Raw genomic sequence first — 19,727 nt, 5'->3', positions numbered from 1 at the left:
GCGTCTCTGCCAGGCTGCCATCAACGTGATGGATTATGCGGATATTGTTTCTGTACAACTATTGAGTGTACGCATACACATTTCTGTATTGCAATTGTTTCTTACATTTTGTTATACCTGTTTCAATATTTGAAGTAATATACCGGTAGAAAAACAAAAAACAGGGAGCAAATTGGAAGGGTATTGAAATGGGTCTTAGTGTTTATTCTAAAGGATTTTTTTTAATTGGGACAAAAATCTACTAGTTTCTGATTCAAGGTTCAAAAAACAGGTGCTTGTCCTAGCCTCTCCTCCAAATAATTCTAAACCAGGCAGACCATTTTCAATTTTGGACCGATGCAATAAACCCAAAAAGAAGGTGTTGCTATGATTATGTAGAAAGGCTCACAGCTCACCTGTTCATGTTGCCATCTTTGTCGATCTTCGGGAGAATGTGGTTGGATCTTGAGGCCCCTCTGGAAGTCTGGGTTGTTATGATGCACAGAAGGTAGATTGAGAGACTTGGGTCTGCTGTCATGGCGGTGGTGAGCTTGGGGGTAAATGGCTGTGTTGGGCTTGGTTCGAAGGTAGTCACCCGTGGGCGGGTCCTGCGCCAGTTCTTCCGGACTTTGGTCAGTACAACTACTTAGGCTTCCCATGCTCATACTCATCTTGATCTCCGCAACAATTTGGTCGATGTCCTCCTCCGCTTCTTCGCCAGTTTCCCCCTCGACCACTAACACCTTGCGGCCACGGAAAGGAGAAACATGCACAGAATTGCCATTGTCCTCTGGGGCATAGTAGCCTCCACCATAGGCCCTTTCATGTCTTTCATGTTCATCTCCTTCCTCTTCTCCTTCCTCGTTTGGGCAGTACTCTTCACTTTCTGCATCATCGTCCTCCAAGTCGGTCCGGCAAACATGTACGGCTTCCTGCATGGTAGGTTGTTGGTGGTGGTGATTGTGATGGTTATGGTCCAAGATTGGTTCTGGACGTCCATTGTATATTTGTTCATCTGGATCTTGCTCCACCACCTCACAGCGTACCTCCCCCCCAGGCTCTTCCCATTCTTCTACTCTCTGCCTTTCACTACCAGTCCACTGCTCTTGCTGGCATGGGCCCTCCTCCTTCCACTCCTCGGTTTCTTCTTCATCTCCATCCCTCCATGCCTCGCTCATGCCTTCCTCCTCTTCTTTCCATTCTTCCTTGGCTACGCGTTCTTGCTCTTCATCTTCCGCCCACTCTTCTTCTCTCACATCTGCCTCTCCTTCCCTCTCTTCATTCCACCCTTCACCTGACTCCTGGCACTCGGGGTGGCTTTCACCTGGCTGCATAATACAGGCACGCTCGTGACTGTGTTTGCAGTCTCCCTGGCTGCTGCAGTCCATACCTTCCATGTAGCTCTCATCCTCGGGGCAATAGCGAATGTAGTAAGTAACACCTTCATCCTCCTCTGCCAATCCTAGAAATAATGATCACAAACATTCATATATCGATCGAAGGTGCATTGAAGTAGCATTGCAATCATTTTTCTTCACTAATTAAACAATTGAACCTTGTACAAGGGTATTGAAAGGGCAAATTTTAAGACACCCAAAGATGCATAAAGTTTTAGACTATGGATCCAGAACATTTTTCACAGTTTCTCTCGGCAGGGTTGAAACCAGATGTAAAGGGAAGTACGGAAACCAAAACCGTAGAGGTGTACGGCGACCATGGAGTTTTGATTGCAAATTGCAGGTGTGACTCGTTGTGTTTATCGTACCGCGAGTCGGAATGTGAAATTAAAAGTGGTTCAGAATGCAAGAAAGTCCTGAAAAAGATCTTCCTGGAGTAATTTTAATGTTCAAGCTGGGACTAATTTACTGTTACCTTCTTAGATAGCTTCTCTAACTATTAGTTAACAACACTGGACATTTATTCATTTTCTGAACTGCTTTATCATCATTAGAGTCACGGGGGTGCTGCAGCCAATCCCTTCTGACTCCGGGTCAGAGGCGGGGGACACCCTGATTCAGTGGCCAGCCAATCGCAGAGCACATGGAGACGGACAACCATGCACACTCACCCCCATACCTCGGGGCAATTTAGAGTGTCCAATTTGGCTACCATGCATGTTTTTGGAAATTGGGAGGAAACCAGAGTAACCGGAGGAAACCGACACAGGCCCAGGGAGAACAAGCAAACTCCACATAGGTGGACCGACCTGGATTTGAACCCAGGACCCCAGAGCTGTGAAGCCGACGCGCTAACCACTTAGTCACCAGGCCGCCACACTGAACACTGAATAGAAAATATCTTTCTTGATGACACTCGAATCTTTACCACCACAATTAAAGATTGAAAAATAAATAATTTAAAAAATATTAACATCAGATGGCTTTGTTTTATTTTAGTTTTAGAGATCATCTGAAGGCGTAATTTCCTACAGAGCATATATTAATTCCATCACTGCCAGTCTTGAGGTCTGAATGAAAAAGGACGAGGACTGGGGGCAGTACTAGAAACTTTTCCCTGGTTAACAACTGTTACAAAAGCCAGTAAGAAGGTAAGCCCTTGGGGGCCCTTCATCAACCTCAGTGCAGGACATTTACTAGACAGAATTATGGTTTACTTGAACGTTATGGGATTTAAATATGCAATGTGTAATCCACAATTGTTTTGTGAGTCAATTTTACAGTAAATTCTACCAAGGAATTACATTTGAACAGCTTGGAGCGAGTGTGCCTCTCAAATTTAAATATATTCAACATGAAGTGATTAAACAAAAAAAAATCTTTTTTTATGGTTGCTTTGGTTTGGTTCACACTACAAATGATAACTAAAGATTTATGTAGTGCCCTTCAAGGAATTCGAGGTCTCTCTTTTTATATATTTATCACCTCAATTGTAAGATAGAATCTTTAAAAATTATTTAAACATGTGCTAGAAAGAAACAAAAGGCAACAGATATTCATTGACGATGCCCTGGCTTGCATGACAAAAATGATGAATTGAATGAATAACATAGCACATAATTTTCAAGTTGTACAGTTTGAAATTTGGTTGGAATAAACCAAAAAAAACCACATTTGAATTAGCAGTAATAGTAGTATTTTTTTAAAATGGTCTGCCATAAAAAAACAGTAGTCAGTTAAAGTAAGATGACAGGATCAAATATTTTTACTTTAGCCATGTCCCGCTGCCTGTTTTTGAATACCTCACACCAAGTAGAAACTATGTAACCAATAGGAAATTAGAATACGTATCAATGAATAAAGCAATTATTATAAACACTAAGTATTGCTTTTTCTAAGAAACAAGATTCTGTCCAAATGATGTAAAAGCTCTTAAAAAATAAAGTATAGTGTGAAATGAAAGACAGACCAACAACAAGAAAGCAAAATAAAACCTGACCAACCTGGTGTTTAATTCACAGTTTTCAATGTAAGATTTACAGATGAAATCACTCACCATCATCATAGTCTTCCTCATCCTCTGAAGTGTTGTTTATATAGTCAGAGCAAGAGTCATCATCCAGGCTGTCAGCTCCATCGTGAAAGTCTTCCTGTTTGTGGTTAACTTGCTCATGTTCAGGTGTTGATGGTGTTGCGGGTCGCTGCTCCTTTAGTTCTACATCTGGCTGATTGTTATATCGCTTTAGTTCAACATCTCCATCTGCATCCACTTCTGGACAGCTCGAAACCACATCTACATGAGAGGAGTAATGTGCCTTACAGGTCCCGGGGAGGAGCTTTGGCACATGCGATTCCTTTGGGTAACGGACGGGCCGCTGTCTAGGATGGATGGCTTTCAAATCACATGTCTCTGTATGGTGAGCTGTAGGACAGGAGGTGGTGACTGGTGCAACCATACTGGGGTTTCCGCTTCTCTTTCTTTGAGCCATGATTGGTTGTTTACATGCCATACATGGTTATGGTTTACTCCTAATGTGGCAAAAGTAAAACAGATGCAAAGATATTAGGAAATTCCACTCCAAAAATATGTTGTGCATTAAAAGAGTGGAGTTGAGGGACTGAAAATAAAATAAATAGGAAATAAATACTAAATCAAAATACTAAATATATATATATATATATATATATATATATATATATATATACATATATATATATATATATATATATATATATACATATATATATATATACATATATATATATATATATATATATATATATATATATATATATATATATATATATATATATATATATATATATATATATATATATATATATATATATATATATATATATATATATATATATACAAATTGCCCTTAGTTATCAATGTGAGCGTGAATGGTTGTCCATCTCCTCGTGCCTTGCGATTGACCGGATTTGATTAGACTTGTGACAATTTCCCCCTTCATTATTTTTATGTAATTTTTGCCGTGTGCAATCTTTACCCCAGAGTGATTTATTTTATGAAAGATAGGGTAATTAGTTTGATTAGGATTCGATGATAATTGAAAACTACTGCAAATATCCCCATACACACTAGATATTTGTGTCATCTTAAAAAAAGATAGTCTTTCCACTATTCATAGGTCTATAAGATATGTAACTTAGGTTTCAAGATGGAAATGTTGACTTGCTATGATTAAGCCAATAGACTTATGTTATGCCAACTCATAAATTTATAATTAGGTGAATGAAATTCCTTTGACACCCTCCATACTTGCTTTTATAGCAAAGTCCCATGGCAAATTGACTATTTTGATCGACAAAAACACACAGCAGATTCTGTTTAATCAAAAGAATAAAAATGTTACATCTTACAATAGCTCTGTCAAAGCCATAGATGTACATCTAGATTTTTTTACAACCATTGAAAGCCTCAATCATTCCAATTTGTGAATATTCTTTTTTCAAATTGGAGCAATAATTACCCTCAAAACATCAGACCATCAACCATTGTGAAAATTTGCATTCCTATCTCTAAAATGATAAAGGCATGTTTGATCTATTTGTCAATCACAAATTATTATATTCAAAATGTATTTCAGGATAGCACAGCCAAATTTGTTTGTCTTCTAATTTTTGTCGGATTTTATGAGGGAGAAATGCATTCGTAAGAAAAAGCAGAGGTTGTAAAAAAATAAAAAAATACATTGCAACTATATGTCCACCCATGCAAGAAGGATGGATCTGCACTATTAAGTGTTATTACTACCCACAAGAATTCTCTAGCAATGGTTTGGGAATACCCTTCAGGTCCCTAATGTCATCTGTTGTCACCATTCGATTATCAGTTTTTCATATTTTTGTCTGCCATGATGATGATCACAATAATCACTAATTGTAGTAATTATTAACCTATGAACCAGGTAGCTCAAAGTGAACCCACTAACCAAACCACACAACAATACCCAAGCTCACCACTGTTGTAAATGGACATTAAGTGCCATGACCTTCCTGCAACTGTATGTAAACAGATTGATAAGAACAAAGAAATATTTCCTTCATACTAATTACACATGGATTTGAGTGCATTTGATTAGTTCTGCATCAGTGGACTGCTTCAACAAAAAAATCTACACACAATAAAAAAAAATGAATTCAACAAATTGATTCAAATACTCAATAAATGAATGTGCTTCTTACCTTAAGTTCTGAAATGTGATGTGGCATACAAGAACCCTTGTCTTAACACAAGCCAGTTCCCTACGCCTTGGTTCTCTCCTTGCTGGCTCCTCCCTTCCCCCCACCAGCCACGACACAGAATGCACCTCACTGACACCACACGCCCATTTCTTTAAATTACATTCTAACATCCGCTTGTGGAAGCACAGCCCCCTGAGCAGAGCAGTAACTATGGGTAACTGCATCCATGAGGGGGGTTGCTATGTTGCTCCCCTTTGCCCTCTCCAAGTATGATTTAATGTTCAATTTAATTTGCTTTTACATCACCAGGTTTAACATTAAATTCCAGCCATTTTTCACAAGACAACCGCCTTCAATGTCGGCTGTTTTTATTTTTATTTTTTAATCCTTTGGTGAATTTGGACACATCTTTCAATGCTTACAATAATGATATATTCCATGGCAATATCAAAAAAAGGATTAGACTACCATAATTCAAAAGAAAAACTAATTGAAACTGAGGAAATAAAAGCTTTATCTGAAAAATTTGCCTTTGACATATTTTTTTTTAGCTTTTTGTTAGATCTTAAAAGTCAGATGACGGTACTACTTTTCCCAGTAGAATATGACAATATAACATTAGGCTTTAGCACTAATCCTTTGGTAAGCAAATGCCTCAAAGAGACTCATTCAGCATCCTGTGCTCAAAAAAAAACAAAGAAAATAAACACAAAAGACACACTATGTTTTAAGGAACGGACCAACAGAAATTTGTTATTGCAATTGGAGAGTTTTAATATAAAATCCCGTGTGTTTGAAGGAATTAGTATTTGTTGTAGCTTTGGAAAATGAGACTATTTGTTTTTACAAATTTTATGTAGTAAAACTATTGCAAAGCCTTTGTACAATTGTTCCATTTGCATTTTAAGGATAATCCCATTCCTTTTTGCTAATTCATCTAGCTATGGTTGAATCAATCCCTGTACTTTTTCTTTAACCAGAAAAATAAAAGTTTAAACATTAATTTCACACACTATTCAAAATCAGAACCCAATTGTCTGCCTTGAGCGGCAGCTGGAAATCAATTGAGCCAAGCGATCATCTCCAACTAGCCTATATTTGCATCTGCCAGAAAATGCTTTAGATAGAGTCAGATAAAGCTTTAAATTACCATCAAACACTCCTGTTGTTTGGCAGATACGTGTGCAGTGTTTATGCAAGGTTGAGCAGGGAGAGAGCAAGTGAGCAGATGGCTTCGGCAAAGGGTGGGCTAAGGGAAAACCAATATCTCTGGTTGAACTCTAGATATGACCCACAATCACTCTGATGAATGAAACTAGAGTTCAACAGGAAATGACAAAAATGTCATTCTCTGTTGCAGGCGTGGAAATTAAAAATGAGAAAACATTTGAAAGCATCTCTCATCTCATCTCATTTTCACCCATAAGTGAGTGAATGCAAGCTGTCAATGTTGTTTAATTATATATACTTTACAGATTCAACTAACAGCATCTGATGAAGAAGATATAAATATTTTAAATATAACTGAATGCTTTTGAATTGTGGGTTTAGTTCCCCTTTAATGCTAATAATGTGATTTAAAAAATGTTTTCAAACATTGGGTGGCTAAAGGAGTCTAGTGAGAGGGTTGGATGTTCCCTAAGTAACCTGATCTTATTTTCTGAACCACTTTATCCTCATTAAGGTGGCACAAGGTGCTGGAGCCTATCCCAGCTGACTCCAGGCCAGAGGCAGGGGACACTCTGAATTGGTGGCCAGCCAATCACAGGGCACAAGGAGACGGACAACCATGCATACTCACACACATACCTAGGGACAATTTAAAGTGTCCAATCAGCCTACCATGCATGATTTGGGAAAGTGGGAGGAAACCTTCACACAGATGGACATGGCATGGATTTGAACCCACAACATGAACTGTTAGACCAACCTGCTAACCACTCGCTCCACTGGGCCACGGTTCCCAAGTACTAGATATAAAAATAGCTAGAGTATCAAGATTGTGACTGGTTTTGCTGCTCTCCGATTGAGAATAGGATCACAAACAGAAAAAGACTACTTTACAAAAGGAGTTTCTCATGAGCCGCTTCATTGAGATTCAGCATTTGTTCTCCTTAAAGCCTCCCACTCACTTCAAGACGACGAAAAGAGAGCATTGCAGGAAGCAGGAAGAGGAGGAAAACAGTGAGTTTGTTAGCAGCAGGAATGGCACAGGACCATAGAAACCCATTTCATGCTCCCTTCTCATTGTGCCTGCCAATAACGTTCATCTTGGCACCTCAAGCACAATTACACCCTTGACCGTTTCTACAGCAACTCATGTTTTGTTTCGCACAATCCTCTAAAAAGGGTCGAAGCTAATTTTCAAAAGGGATCTTGGTGAGAATAAAAATGCATTATTCAAGCAAGGACTTTGCACTGACATAAACCATTTCTGCCAGTTCGGACACATGTGATGTTCACTGTGAAGAACAAACGTTCCTTCTTTCTATTTGGAAAGATGTATACCAGGAAGGGAAAAATCAACATGGGCAAAAATTAAAACAAAAGAGGGTGACATTCATTTCTGTCTGTGCTCATTCATGAAACAGATAAGCTGACATCAAAATAGCCAAAACAAAACAAATCTTCACAAAATGTTGCTTGCTAACAGGCCTGGTTTTCAGAGAGCTAAAAGAGTGTTTTTGTTGTTTTTGTTTTGTTCTTTGCTTATCAGGGTCAAATACCAGTCCAATCCAGGTGGATGAGATGTTATAAAGCACATAAACTCCCATGAGAAACTGCTGATGTTGATTTGATAGAGATTGTGAATTATTTTATGAGGAGATTGATTGTATAGAAAAACAACACTAAAAAGACATTTAGGGGAAACCAATATATGGCCAAGAACCGATGCTGTTTTGGGGAATGAATTTTAGGTTGACTTATAATAAATACTTGATCACACAAGCCCTATTTTAAATGGTTTCATTGAGCAGTTAGTCTAGCTGAGTTTAAGAAAATATGAAAGGTAAAAACACAATTTCATGGAATTGTGGCAGGACGCACCAGGACATACCAGGACGCAACATATAAAAAGACACAGTTTTAAGTTATAACAAATTTCAATTATTTCAGTTATATTGAAAATGTATTTTATTTATTGTGAAAAAAAAAACTTTTTTGGGATTTAATAAAGTTCAATGAAGTACAGTGGTTGAATTATTATTTTTTTTTACTCTTACTGCTCCAAATGTCAGTTCTCGGCCTCCTCTAACTACTAATAATCGGTATCGGTCCGGAAAAACCCATATTGGTCGATCTCTATTAATGAACATGGGTATATATTCATCTGTTTCCCCTTATTAGTATTAAATATATGTTATTATTTATAATTCTGACAGCACAATTCACTTTAAGAAAAAATACATCAAATATAAAATGTCAGACATAAGCTGGACCAGGATGTAATTTCTGCTCTTTTAAATGGAAGTGAATTGGAAATGGGAACACTTCATTTGTTCCAATCTCGTCATTATCAATACATCAGCAACCGAGGCCGCCAGACACCCCCCCCCCCCCCCCCCCCCCCCACACACACACACACACACACACACACGAGTAAAATGTCAACATTGTGCTGGACTGATAAACAAAATGAAAGCTCTTTTGTGTTAATCTGTCATTTGTGGTGTGGCTCCTCTGGTTGCTCGAGCAGTCCTGTCTCTACAATTGCACCTATGCAGCTCAGCTGGCTGGTGGTGATAGGCTCACCAACAAAAGCACTACTTGTATTCATTTTCCATCAAAGGATGAAGAGACATTCATAGGTTTTGACTGGAGAATGACACTTAGGGCTGAGTGATATTAGAAAAAAATGACATTGTACCTTTTGCGGGGTTTGCGATATATATTCATTCATTTATCTTCCATACCGCGAAAGACAGACTACACCCTAGACTGGTCACCAGTCAGTCGTAGGGCGCACACAGAGATAAATAACCATACACACACAATAATATCGTTACCAGCAGGAATTGACCCCACACTTTCAGGCGAGTGAACCTTGGGTGACTTGCAATATATATTGCGATATTAAAAATGTACGATGTTTTTACCAGTTGACTTGGTTGGCTATTTTTGGAAAAACTTTGGCTGAGGAGTTCATTGAATTCCAATAATACCGTTTAATCCAGGCTAAAGAGTAGGGCTGGGCGATGGGGCAAAAAGATTATATCAGGATTTTTTTACAAATCAAATCACAATTTCGATCCTATCGTTTATTTTACACTGTATATTTCTGTTTTTACCAAGCTCTGGGAGAGATGATCGAGTATGCCCCGAGAAATTATCTCCCAATACATTGTAGTATTTCAAGATTAGAATTGTAATTCACAAGACAACATTTTTTTTTTTTAGATTAAAGTCATTTGATTGCTTCTTTTCATCACCTTTTGGTGACGTATAGTGGGTGAGAAACCAAAACTGTTATCAGAATTATATTAGAACTGCTGGGATAGGCTCTAGCAACCTCCGTAACCGTTAGAGATGAATGAATGTTAGCAAACATTGTCAATTCTGACTGTGAAAGTGCAAGCGACATTAGTTTAGTTATCTTACAGAGCTGTGGCAAGGACAAAGAACTCATAATTGGCTGATATATATAGGCCGAGAAATTCGTGATAAACACAGAATCAAAACAAGATTTATAGGATAACAATCGACTTTTAAAATAAGAAAGTTTCATCTTAACCATTGAGAACTGTGTTACACCGACTTCCAAAAAACATGTTTCTTTCATTGCTATTGAAATATTTGGGACATTTAATGAATAATTGAAGTGTGAATGTAACATAGTGCTACTTTATACCTGAGAACATAACATTGACTTTGTGTTATGTCAGATTGTGAAATCTAACAAAGTTTTTCCCCCTAGTGGGTTTGCTTCTGAGATAGAGAAGAAAAGAGAAAATCCCATTCTATCAACTATAAAGGTATGTTAATGAGGTTGGGGAATCTGTCCAGATGTAAGTTTGGAGAAACAAGACAACAATAATCACAGCAGCAAGTGCCTTTTGACAGAGGAGATAAATCTGCAATGTTATCCATTCTTCAAAGCTTTTATAAGGGTTCTTTGGGGAAACCTCTCTCATAATACTTTGTTAAAACTGCACAAATCAGAATGCTTGCGGTTTAATAATAGCACGTTTCTTTTTTTTCTTTATTTTAATAGAAAAAACAACATTCAAATATTTGATAGTGCTTGGTCTGGTTCAAATGTCAAAGAAAAACATTGGCAACTTCATTCATTCATTCATTCATACACACATACATATACACATATATATGTATATATGCATATATATATATATACATATATATATATATAATATAAAATGCAAAAATCTCACATTTATACATGATGGCTGGTCCCCCAAAAATCTGAATCATCCAGTTTTGTGGCATGCATGCAATCATATTTTTTTTACTATTGTTCAAAATTCACCACAATTGGTAATCTTTTAAAAAATACATTTCACTGTATTGTACATAAGAATGACTCATTATGAAAAGTAGACCTTATTTATTTAGTCATAGTTCAAATCAGAGAAGAAATATATCAGTGTTAAAGATATCAATAGCATAGCTCAGTCATCACGGTTGCTCAGTACTAATTTTACACTCTCTAAGGGAGGTTACAGAGGTTATGAAGGAAAGAAAGAACAAGGGCTGTAGATGAGAAATGCATCATAAGGTCTGTCCCACCAAACTGAGCCAGCAAAAGCACGAGTGATGACAGAGATCAGGATTATTAAATCTGTCATATGAATCTTCTTTCATCACCCGACTGTCACTAGGCTCTAAAACCACGCCGCTGACCTTCATTTACTGTCTATCATCTCGTATAAAGGCTAGGTGACTTGGGACACATAAACACCAGTAAAAAAAGGGAAGTAGAGGTTTAGTTTCCTAGTTGCATAAATTCCTGAAAAATGAAAGAATATATATAATAAATAACATAAATCGAGACCAGAGACACTTTATTTCTGCGATAGGCTGGGTACTGTTTGAATTATACTGCAAAGCTAAGGATATACTAATGAGATAAGAACTGGAATTGTACAGGTAAATAGTTTAATGCATTCACACAATGACAAAAGCTACGTTATATCGGTTACATAGGCTCACCGTTTCCCCGTTTAAATGTTCTATTTAATATTAATGTGGATTATGCTACTACGTCTTACAAGATTATTACTATATGGCAATAAAAGTTCATTTTTATTTTTACTAATAACAGTCCTGTTTGCATTAATATTTTTAATGTTGGCTCTTATGGTATTTTGTTTAGTAAATATTGAAACAAATGCTCAAGAACAACTCCTGCACTTCATTTTGTGGCTGTGTTTTGAATTAGAATTTGTAGACACCTACAGTCCCATTAGTTTTTTTAAATTTAATTATTTTAAATTCATTTACAAGTCATTAACTTTTGGTGAAAAGGGGGTCTTTAAACATAAATACTGAGTTTGTCATGACCTAAGACTTGCAGTTATCGAGAGTCCCCATTTATTGGTCTTTAGGAATATACTGATTCTGTCACTCAATGAATGTTGTACAGACACTCCTCAACTTACGAACGCAATTGGTTCCGAGCGATTGTTCATAAGTTGAATTTGTTTGTAAGTTGATTTAGTGGTATATTTTGTATTATAATTTATGTTTAAGGCCTATATAAGTATATTGAAGGTTTATATAAGTGCATTTGTATGTTTAAGGCTTGTATAAGTAACACGCATTGGTTTGTACTGAAAAAAAAACATTTAATAAAATGGAGAGAATATGTACAGTACTGTAGAGAGAGAGATAGATTTATGTATTAGAAACTGGCCAAAAGAAGCGACCTAATGACGATTGCACAGTTTTCTTCTTTTTTTCATCATAAATGATGCAGTAGCACTGTATGGCATCATTCAATTGATTTGCAAACGTTGTGCAACGTTCAATATTTGGGTCCTGCTGCTCGATCTTTCTGTTTATAAATGGTACTGACGGTCGAACGATTCAATGCCCGTGAAACGCTCACCACTCTCACGCGCATCAAGCTTCGTTATTATTGCCACTCGTTTCAAATGAAATGGCTTGCCTCTTCCTTGCAACTCCCTCAATAGAAGCCTTTAGCTTTTTACCAACCATATTCAATATTGGATGCATGAGATATTTAATGATACAAATGAAAAAGGTTCTTTGCACACTGGAGATACATTCACGCACTTCCGCATTGCAACGAAGAAGAAGGTAGATGCTGGGTGAGCTGAGCTCTCACAGCGCCAGGCGTCGGTATTAGCGGCGGAAAGAAGTACTACTCCGAAAAAGACGCGAAATACAAAATTGGACTTGCGAACATTTTTGGACTTAAACGCAATTTCCAGACATGTTCGTATGTACCGTTGTTCGTAAGTTGAATGTTCGTAAGTAGGGGAGCGTCTGTATTACCAACCAGCTATGGCAGTAGCGCTGTCCACTCTTATTTGTTTTTCGTGTTTTACAGCCTTTCTATCTTTTTTTAAATTACATTTTAATATTTCTTAATACATTCCTTTTTACTTTACTTTGTACTTTGTACTTTAATGTTTTTACAACTTTCTTTGTTCTGTTAGCCTGGCTTCTTTCGGCTACTTCTTTTTTGGAGCCATTCAGCCATGCCTACGCTGTCACACACGGGACTAGCTGTTACAATACGCAGCAGAAGGAGCAACACCTCAATGCCGCTGGAAATACAGAGCTGGACAAAAGTGCCGGGAGAAGAGGCAACACTTCTGACCAACCATTCCATCATGGGATAAGATGGAAGAGCTGTCGGCGTTTACCAGCAACGGAGTCGAGGGGCTCTACTCTGCTACTGTTGTCTTCAGCTCCAGACTACTGAGGAACTGTGCGGATAAGCTTGGAAGAGTGACTCTGCATATTCTCTACCTCGGTCACAGTCTGCAGAAGTTCCCCATCTTGTGGAAGACTTCCTGTGTGTAGTTCCAGTTTTTGTCCAACTTTACAACGTCTTTTTGAGGCTGTATCTGTTTTAGCTACCGCAACCAAGATGGCTCCGTTCAAGTGGCAGCCGGCGGCGGTAGCTCCGTCCACTCTTGCTCGTTTTGTGTTTTTGCTGCTTTTCTGTCTTAATGATTTGATTTGGTGATTCTTAATGATCCCACTTACTTTGATTTGCTTTGTACTTTGTGCTTTTGCTTTGTTGTTCTGTCTAATCACCCTCTTGCTACTGCCACAATGAAATTTCCTGAATACGGGATGAATAAAGTTATCCAATCCAATCCAATATACAGTCAAAATAAGTTTTTAAAATATGAATCTACAGTTATGCCCTGTGATCGGCTGGCCACCGATTCAGGGTGTCCCCCACCTCGTGCCCTAATACGAGTTGGGATAGGCTCAGCACCCCCCGCGACATAAAATGAATTAATGGGTCTTCAGTCATGCGCATACTCAATGATTACAGTTTTGTTAAAACATCAACAGCAAACTCCTATTGTTAGTTTGATTTGAACATTTTGCTAATGGCGAGGGTGAGGCGTGGTATGTTTTTGGCTTTAAATTTCCCATCTCAAATACTTATAGTTGATCTTTAGAGAATAAAGAAATGTCTGCTGAGGTCAAAATTGGTGCTGCAATGTGCAGTTTTCAACATCCCGCTACCACTGATTGGTTTGGGGGACACACTATACCTCTTCAAACTTTGAGTTGTCAGTGCCTTGCCATTGATTTCCTGAAAATGCAAGCCCCGTGTGGCTTGAGGAGTGTAGCAATTATAATAAGCGACGAATGAATTCCGGAGGCTGACTTCTCTCACCCTCTTGGTTTTCAAAGCCAAGACTGGGAGGACGAAGAAGCCATTATTAATAATGAAGTGCAATATGAAGTTTAAATATTGACGGGATTTCTACAAAGTCAGTTGAAAAATGCAAATTCACAAGTGAAAATAGCCAATAAACAGCCAGTTACTTACATAAGCTAAAAAAAACCTTAACTTTTGATTAATTAAGTTTATCTATATCATATTATTTTATATAGTCTCCTTAGGTTGGTTTATCACTGCCTTTTCACTTGTATAACAGCTGCTTCTGTATCCACATTGAATGAATCATACAACACATTATTTGAATATTAATTATATTAAGGAGTAAAAAATAAGCTGTTCAACAAACACAAGAGCCATTTTCTTGACGCATCTACATAATCTGACCTTGATTGCTGCTTGTTCTTTGTTAGTACTTGCTTGTAATAATAACTAGAAATATTCTAAAGTAGAATATTTTGAATTGAAAACAGCAAAAGCACTTATCTTCAGACTAATGGTAAGAGTTGGTCAGAAGCACAATCTCAATTCAAAAAGCAAATAAGAAGACGGAAGGAAGAAGAACATATTGCTAAGTAGTTCAAGGGATTGCTCAGTTACTTTTGAAGAGCTGTGGGGAAAAAAAGCTGACTTGAGTAGTTTAGGATTTCTGCAGCATGTTGCATTAAAAGACTAAGCCAATATAATTGTGATATTGCCATGTAGAGAAATATCCATTCAGACACATCTACATGTGCTTGATTTGGTTCTTTCCAGGCAGCTTTAGCTAATTAATGTGTACAAAAATGTCCTAAAATGCAGGGTATTCTAGATTGCCAGTCACGATGCAAAAGTTCAATAAATTACTTCTTCCAAATCAGACTTCAGCTCATTGATTTTATTTACAAATAGTTCATAATGTCTCATCTGTATGGCAGGATTGGCTCTCGTTGCACAATTTTGCCTCTGTGCCAGGAGTCCAATTTAGTATCCTCCCGCTGCAGTATGAATAAAATCCCTGCTGCCTGCAGCGAAGGTGTTTGTCCTTGAGTGCAGGTGCTATATAGCAAACTATCGACTAAGCAGGGGAGTGAGACATTCTCAAAGGACTGATTGAAAGGAAGTGGGGCACACTAATGGTAGAAAAGGTAGGTAGATGTGTAGGGTCCCAATGGGAACATGATGCAGTATACAACCTGGCAACCCACTCACCATACAAGAGCATGTCAACATGTGTACATCCTCCACAGTCAAGTGTTGGTGAAAGCTCTGTGGAGGCGCTTTACTAGCTATTGCCGCATTTGTGCTCTCTCCATGGACAGCATAGTTCTGCTTTGAATTTTCCTTTTTTTTGTTTTTTAATCACATTATATTCCAGTTCTATAATTTCGCCTACATGCCACGATTTAAATCAATGCCCGGTGAACTCACTGGTTTTATATTGGAATTCTTAAACGTGGCTAAAGCTTAAGTTTTTCTTTTATACTGATCAAAATGAGTCATTCTCATGCTATTGGTGTGCAAAAGGATGAGGTTTCTATCAGATCAGAGCAAAGATTGTCTTTCTATTGGGATGTAAACCTTTGTACATATGCAAAGGAATACACTTTAACAGGAGTATTCCACAATCACTGATCAAGATAACAATAAAGTTCAAATCCAATCCAATCCAAGATTCAGTTAGGGAAAATGACAAAGTAATGAAAGACTAGAACTATACGTAAAATGTTCAACTCTTTGCATTATACAGGTATTTTAAATTTGTGTAGTCATTCTATCTTATGTTTACAACCAATGCAAGAATTAAATCACATAAATTCAACTTACATTTAATTTAACCATGATTATTGCCATGTCAGATGTAACTAAACACATTTATATCTGTAGGACTGTTTTTAAGTCTAGCAATGTAGGTTTACTACTTTACATTCTTTCTTTCTTATGCTCTGCTGCCTAACTTTTTTTTCCCTTTGTGACCAACTGGTCCTGTTGAAAAATGATCTAATCTTTTCCTCCTTCCTTTACAACCATCTTACTTATGATTCATATTTTTTTAATGCTAATAGTGCCAAAATGGTGCTGACTTGAATCAAATAATAATTGCCTGGCTCCTGCTGAGCTTGCTGTTGAGCTGTTCATGTGAATCAGGTGTGTTAGAGGTGAAAAACGTGGAAAACAGGCTTGATTAGAAGCCCCCGAGCTCTGGACTTAGTGACCTATTCTATGTACAAAAACTGTTACATTTAGGACTGAAAAACATATGAACTAGTATTCAATACAATTAATAAATTGGCAACTGCTCTAGTAACTTGAATAGCCAAGTAAATACATTTGTAACAATACTATTAACTGAACTATTTCAACAGATTGCTGAGCATTACTTAAGTGCAGTATGTATTTGTGTAAGAAAGAAAAACAAATTGCACACTTGATAGTGTGGATAATCACCTCCACTCAAAAAACAGAATCAGCATGTAAGAGCACAGTTTGTGCTATTACAGAAAAAAAAGTGTGTTCCACTTGAATATTACAACAGACGGCAAATAAGGTACCTCAGAAAGTATATTGTCTAGTTTGAATAATTTGTACAATTTTGAACAACGATGCATTGGCCCAAGAGTCGCAGTGAGCACACAAACTTGCTGCATTATTAACCATGTTCCACGCTCATACTTTCCTTTTCTGTTCACATTTCCCCCCGTTTTCTCATTAATGATCCTGATAAGTGATTTGTGTCAGAGGTTTTGGCCTTCATTCGTACTGCCACTCGATGTTGGCACTTTTAACAGGCGGAACCAACTCTGTGCATACAAAACACTGGCATTGAAGAACTCTCTGCGGCTTAAATTAAAACGTATTAATACATAGCTATTCAAAAATAGGTTAGGTTAGAACTTTATTTCATCCCGTATTCAGGAAATTTCTTGGTTGCAGTAGCAAGACAGACAGACACAAGACACACAAGACATTGTAGACCTAGGTAAAAAACTGGAGCCACACACAGGAAGTCCACAAGGTGGGGACCTTCTGCAGACTGAGACTGAGGTTACCGCACAGTCCCTCAGTAGTCTGGAGTATATTTCAGTAATAAAGCATTTGCCTTTATCAATTTAGAAAATGTTCAATGGCCAGGAGAATAATAATGTACAATTCTTCCATATCAGTAGGCAGCAATAGGTATATACTAATAGCATTCTATTAAACTTTTTTAGTGATGCGTCAGGTGGAGGTGAGAATGGCGTTTTGGCCAGTAGCTAACTGCTATCGACACTAAAACGATGAAAGCAATGTAGAGAGTTTTTAAAAGGAATATCTGCTAACTCAGAAATGCACAGGGGACAGATTTGCGACCTAGATGAAGGTCCATGTATGATAGCTATCAAAAGAAAGCAAAATATGGTTTCTTTGCAGAAAGTCTCTGGTGTGAGACAACATAGGGAAAGCTATCTTTGATTTGGATTTGCTTTGGTGAACCAAAAGTGATGCCATGATACCTACACTATTCTGATTGGTGGCCTTGTGAGGAAGGACTTTGATTTCTGCCGGGATAACAGCTCTCTATCTTTTCTATCATTTGTCATGATGAATGAGTAAAAATATGGCTGAAATATGTTTTTCTTTGTGTTTTTGTTATTTCTATTTAGCACATGATTTTATATTGTACATGAAAGATCCAGCAATTTATTATTACATTTCTGCTAGTGGTGTTCCATGGTAAAAAAAAAAATAATATAAAATTGTGCGTTGACTCAAAAAGGTTAAAAACACACAGATGAAACAGATGTAAATGATGATATTTGTAACCTGTTTTTTTTTCTCATTCACAGTTATCACACAGATGGTCGGGGGCAGGCTCTGGCAAGGAAGACGAAGACACTAAACACTATGGACGTCACATCTCATGATGCAAAACGGGCTATGTGCCTCCAACCATCAGAACAATAACGATGAAAAAAAAACACGCCAGCAAGAACCTGTCATCCCTATACTGAATGTTCCCATGGGGACTGACACTGAGTCACACTAACAGCACTGGTGAATATAGTATAGTATTTCTATTTGTAAAGAACATAAAGGGTAAAGAAACACAACTTACCAACAAGTCTATGTCTATCTACCTATTTAATGAAAAGCTGTTAGTGAAGTGTGTGAAAGATGAAATGATGATGGGGAGAGGTTTATTGACTCATGACGGGAAGAAACTCACGCATGAATCGTTTAATTAAAATGTAAGGAAGAAGAAAAAAAGAGTCATAATTGCGATATCCAACAGGGCGTTAGTAAACAATCCATCCGTTTACCCGACAAAGCGCATTTAAAAGCACCATTTACAAGAGTTAAACGGCTGTTTGATGGCAAAGGCGAGGCGAGCCGCCCTATTGTTAGCACTGATGCACAACACTCATCCATCCGATCAGCATCCCTATCGGGATGCCCAGCAGGACATACGCCGATGGCTTCATCGACGAGAGCTCCTCGACACTTCAACTCTCCACGCACGTCTTATCTTATCAAAAGTCAGTCTTACCTGGCAAATGGCGACGTGTGGGGGAAAGCAGCGTGAGCTGGTGCCGCTGGCAGGCCGAACATCCGTCCGCTTGCTTGTCTCGGCGACAGAAAGCGTACCGAGTGTGACGGTAGCGGCGCCCCGAAACCAGCATAATATCATACCAACCCAATGCGGCTGTCTGGAGACCTGCACGGGTGCCCTGACATGATTATCATCATCTCTCTATTAAAAAAAACAAGAAAAATAATAATTTAAAAAAAAGAAAAGATGGCTTAAGCCACATGTGTCAAAGTGGCGGCCCGGGGGCCAAATCTGGCCCGCCATATCATTTTGTGTGGCCCGGGAAAGTAGATTATGAGTGCCGACTTTCTGTTTTAGGATCAAATTAAAATGAAGAGTATAGATGTATATTAAATTTCCTGATTTTCTCCCCTTTAAATCAATAATTGTAATTTTTTAATCCATTTTTCTGTTTTTAGTTCAAAAATCATTTTGTAAAATCTAAAAATATATTTAAAAAGCTAAAATAAACATTGTTTTAGATCTATAAAAAACGGAATATTCAGGGCTTTTAATCCAGTTCTTTTAATTGATTTATTAAAAAAATCTAAATATTATATCTAAAATGGTCCGGCCCACATGAAATCGAGTTGGCGTTAACGCGGCCTGTGAACCAACCCAAGTCTGACACCCTTGGCTTAAGCAAACTATTCCACAAAAGGCCACAGAGTGTGTGTTTTCATTCCAATCCATAAAGAGGACACTTTTTCACCAATCTCATGTTTAACATTAAGTAAAA

The 19,727-nt window shown here is 37.7% G+C and overlaps 1 protein-coding gene across 2 annotated transcripts in view; it reads right to left on the bottom strand.

Annotated features, from left to right (window-relative positions):
• The window catches only part of apba2b (amyloid beta (A4) precursor protein-binding, family A, member 2b), a 35,922-nt gene extending 16,815 nt beyond the window's left edge, over nt 1–19,107 (bottom strand). For both annotated transcript variants that reach the window (XM_077625751.1, XM_077625759.1), the window contains exons 1-3: nt 18,947–19,107; nt 3,433–3,905; nt 396–1,441 (exon numbers count right to left, since the gene is read on the bottom strand). In XM_077625751.1, the coding sequence (XP_077481877.1) occupies nt 396–1,441; nt 3,433–3,886 (1,500 nt within the window). In that variant the 5' untranslated portion in view covers nt 3,887–3,905; nt 18,947–19,107. The remainder of the gene's footprint in view (nt 1–395; nt 1,442–3,432; nt 3,906–18,946) is intronic.
• Nucleotides 19,108–19,727: the final 620 nt, after the last annotated feature.

The sequence above is a fragment of the Stigmatopora argus genome, chromosome 2 (assembly GCF_051989625.1).
Source record: "Stigmatopora argus isolate UIUO_Sarg chromosome 2, RoL_Sarg_1.0, whole genome shotgun sequence".
Classification (NCBI taxonomy): Eukaryota; Metazoa; Chordata; class Actinopteri; order Syngnathiformes; family Syngnathidae; genus Stigmatopora; species Stigmatopora argus.
The sequence above is the reverse complement of the archived record's forward strand: the minus strand, read 5'-3'. Positions and strand labels throughout refer to the sequence as shown.